This window comes from Lygodium microphyllum, chromosome 1, assembly GCF_053477565.2.
Source record: "Lygodium microphyllum isolate KBCC chromosome 1, Lygodium_microphyllum_v1.1.10, whole genome shotgun sequence".
In the NCBI taxonomy this organism is placed as follows: Eukaryota; Viridiplantae; Streptophyta; class Polypodiopsida; order Schizaeales; family Lygodiaceae; genus Lygodium; species Lygodium microphyllum.
In genome coordinates this window covers 172,939,834-172,943,881 of record NC_141135.1, presented here as the reverse complement: position 1 = coordinate 172,943,881, position 4,048 = coordinate 172,939,834, and the positions used below count along the sequence as shown (strand labels likewise).

Here is a 4,048-nt window from a genome sequence, read left to right as displayed (position 1 = left end):
CTAGTATGCGACCCTCCTCTTTCCTCTCTCACAAAATACAATTATACAAGAGGGGGAAGGCCCTTAACTCTTCAATCGCCTCTTCTTATATAGCTTTCCTAGTACTCTCTCACATTGGTTCTTGGGTTTTTTGCTTTTCTACAAGGCGAAGGCTTTTATGATTTCCATAAAAGCTAAAGTTTTTTTATAATTTTTTTACACGTATAGCCTCTCCTTATATAGTTTTCCTAGTACTCTCTCACATTGGTTCTTGGGTTTTTCTGGTACCTTGTGCTTGTGTTTTTGTCAGTCATCATCATTGTGTTCTCGATGAAGTCTCTAGAATAATGATGTCTTATAGATGACGTTGGCCATCTAGGCATCCTGCCTCATCATCAACGTGCCGCTTTCCATGCATGTTCATTAATGGCAGCCGCCAATAAGCCACCAACTAGCTTATGTCATCAATCCACCAAACTGCCACTTGATGCTGCCTGCAACGTTGTTATTTTCTGCGCTATCAAAGTTTGCAATAAACCACATGTCCGTCATCAACAAAACAGTCGTATCACGCATGTCTGTAAATGCCTTCAACCAGCTTGCCCTGCATTGTGATTATTGCCGTTTCTTGTCCGCAATCACACTTCAAGAAGCTGCCACTGTTCCGTGATGCAACTTTCACATGTAGCTCAAGACTGTGATCTGGAAGTGAAACCTTCAGCTTCTTTTTGTCCACAGGCACTCTACTAGAGCTTAGATCACCTTCGACCCTCTTTCGGCTCAACGTGGCTGAATAGACCGTTTGTGTGTCAACGGTTACCACAACTCCTCCATCTACAACGTTGTTTTCTTTATGAGGACTCTGAATTATAACAGTCTCACGAGCACTAAGGTCCTCTCAAGGTCATGTGTTTTCTACCATTGATTCACCAATAATTCCCTTGATTTTTGCTTTTGGTTTCATGGCATGAATGCTTGTCATTATCCTTGCATGTTTGGCATAGCCTCCATAAGCTTCCATCAGCATCTTTCTAGCCTCTTCATTCAAAATTGACTCTGGGAATGGCTCTATTGGCAAGCACCTTACCACTAAGAGAACATGCCGCAACCCAAGTGTAGGCTTCCAATCCTTGTTCAAAGTGTTAACACAAATTTCTCCATTTTTGGCAATGTTTGGATGAAATTTTTTTGTCATGAAGTAACCTATAAGCACAAATTCAAACCAGGACCAATTGTAACAGCCACAGCTGTCAAGTCTGCTTCTTTAATGCCTGCTTGTGAAATGGCTCAAACTATAACCTTGTTAATAGTTTTGCGTGCATTTCTTGTGCCATTTTTGGAAACACTCCTCCAAATTTACCTAACAACTCAACACTAAAAGTGATGGATTTTGCATCCCTAGCAAGAGTAAGTTCTTCTAGAGCTAGACCACCCCCTTTTTTGAATCGTGTCATACTTTTGATTTTACAACAATCTTTAACAAAGTATGTAACTTCGATAACCCATATACCTCTTCTCATGTACCCTTTTTTTCATGCAATGTGCCCTAACAAGTGTATATGCTTTGGAATAGAACTTCCTGTCCAATCATTCATGATATGAAAAAATATACAATGTAGGATCCATGATATGCAACAAATCAATCAATGTTCCACATAAAAATTATGAATCCACTGAAGAGCGTGCCTAGCCTATCTAAATATGCTCGTGCGTCATGCAAAGTGCAAATATAAGTTCATTTATTATTTTAATCCTTAGCCTCACCTCTCAACACTCTTCAAAAAGATATAACATACTCCGCTCCACCCATCCATAATCTCATAATCTCTGTAAATGATGGTCCTCAAGATATTGACCAGATATGAACAACCCTTCTCACAATTGATGGCGTCCTTCACGACCCTCAAACTCACCCAACCACCTTACACTCTCAGCCAGAGGTTCCTAACTTTGTGATGAACATCCCAAATGGTGCATGCTCAATGACAGGTGCTCTCTCAAGTGTGTGTGCATCTAAGATTTACTGCATATAGCTGCAGTGGACCTCATGCCATGCTAGTGCTCAACGATGGTGCAAAATGTGCTTAATCCCATCCCATGGCATGGAAGTATAAGAAAAAATTAGGAGACGACCCCCGAGTACAGTGCATCAACAAGTGCAATGTGAAGTGCTCGTGAACCCATAGTCCCTGTGATGTGCAAGAGTCTCAATAATAATACAAACCTTGTTCCACAATGTTCTGTAGCTATTAGCAAACACAAGCTCCTACCTGTCCAAACCAATACCAAGCTCGACCAAGGCTATCAAGTTTCACACTCAACAAATCAAACAAAATGACAGAAGAAAATCCTAAGCTAGACAAACACAAGAAATCCAATTACGAAACAACAAAACAAACAATCACACAAATAAGTAAACTAGCAGAAATCAAACCTAACTACAATTTGACCAGGGCTTTTTAGTTTCAAAAAAAAGCTTAACAATGCATAGATGCTCGGTTAAATATTTCATTACCTGATATTTGTATTTGGGCACAGCCCTTACTTTTGGATGTCCAAACGCCTTACTCTTTATTTGGGCAAAAGCAAACACAAAAGCCAAAAGCATGCTATTTGTAAAGTGGGCTATTTTTTAGCTTGGAGATAAATAAATCTATAAAGGCATTCTCTGTGAAGCGCTCACACAAGGCATGGGGGGAGATTGCACACCCAATTTGTCTTTTTGTCTGATGTCGTGCAAACTCTCTTTTTGCTTTTATGAAGGTTTTGTAGAGTTCTTTGTTATTGGGGACCTTCCAGCATTCACTCTGCACGCATACAGCATCCTATCTGTGCACAGGTACATTGGCAAAAAAAACATGGATTATAATCTTTTGACCTCTTTTAGGTAGAAGCAACTTCCTTCTATGCAATTGCTTAAGCAAAGAGACTTGTATCAATCATATAGTAATTTCTTAATAGTGCTACTACAATCTTCCAAAGATATACCTTTATGTAATTTCAAATTTGTTGAAGTAGAGATTCTAGTGGAAGGTTCATAGAGGATGGGGTTTCTATTTCCAAAGTTCATTGGCTTGATAGGGGGCATCCTCTTCTACTACCAGATGATGATGTAATCTGTTGAGAAAAGTTGCTCCTTTTTTTTCCTTGTGGTGTAGATTCATGGATGTTAGTCTTTGAAGGAAGTAGGCATTTATCAATAAGTGTTATGCTATCTCCTCTAATATTTGCAAGAACAATACCACCTATGAGTGAGTGTATTCTTCATTGCTAATAGAATGAGATCCCTATCATAAGCAATTACTAATGATGCTTTGATGAAATCATGGCATTCACCAATCCATTTGAAAAAGAGAATCATAGATTCTCTTAGTGTCCTTCCAATGAAAATCTTTTCAATATTGTGGAGGATGAAACACAATGCATGATCGAACCATAGAATAGAACTATTCTTGCATTTTGATTTGTGACCAGTAGCATCACAAGAACATTTCATAAAAGGCCTAAAGTAATTCATACATCCATAAAGGAATTTAACATCCTTTCTACCTGCTAGTTCTTTGTCGGACTTGGTGGACATGCAAAGATCATATGGGAAAGGGCATCTATTTGCTTCAAATGTTTGCATTGAGAATGGTCCCATTAGCCATGTATTGCTACCTGATAATGAATAAATTCCATGATGAGCTAGTCTAGAATATTCCTTATTGGCGCAGATAGTCTTTTTTACCAAATAAAATGAACCACATTTCAATTGGGATAGGGGCTACAAAAGTATAAGCCCCAAAACTCCAAGTCTTGTTATTTTTGTCTCAAAGAAGGAGCTCCAAATGTCAAGGTAGAATTGCATTGTGTGTGTATGCATGTGTGTATGCGTGTGTGTGTGCATGTGCGTGTGCATGTGTGTGTGTGTGTGTGTGTGTGCATGCTGATAGGTCTTTTTCACCAAGTAAAATGAGCCACATTTCAATTGGGATAGGGGTTACAAAAGTATAAGCCCCAAAACTCCAAGTCTTGTTATTTTTTTCTCAAAGAAGGAGCTCCAAATGTCAAGGTAGAATTGTTGTGT

The 4,048-nt window shown here is 38.9% G+C and overlaps 1 protein-coding gene across 1 annotated transcript; it reads right to left on the bottom strand.

Moving 5' to 3' along the window:
- Nucleotides 1–547: 547 nt before the first annotated feature.
- Nucleotides 548–1,433, bottom strand: LOC148041986 (uncharacterized). The gene is given in 2 exon segments (XM_087700654.1): nucleotides 548–1,182; nucleotides 1,340–1,433. Coding segments are annotated over 2 exon segments (729 nt in total).
- Between the last annotated feature and the right edge of the window lie 2,615 nt (nucleotides 1,434–4,048).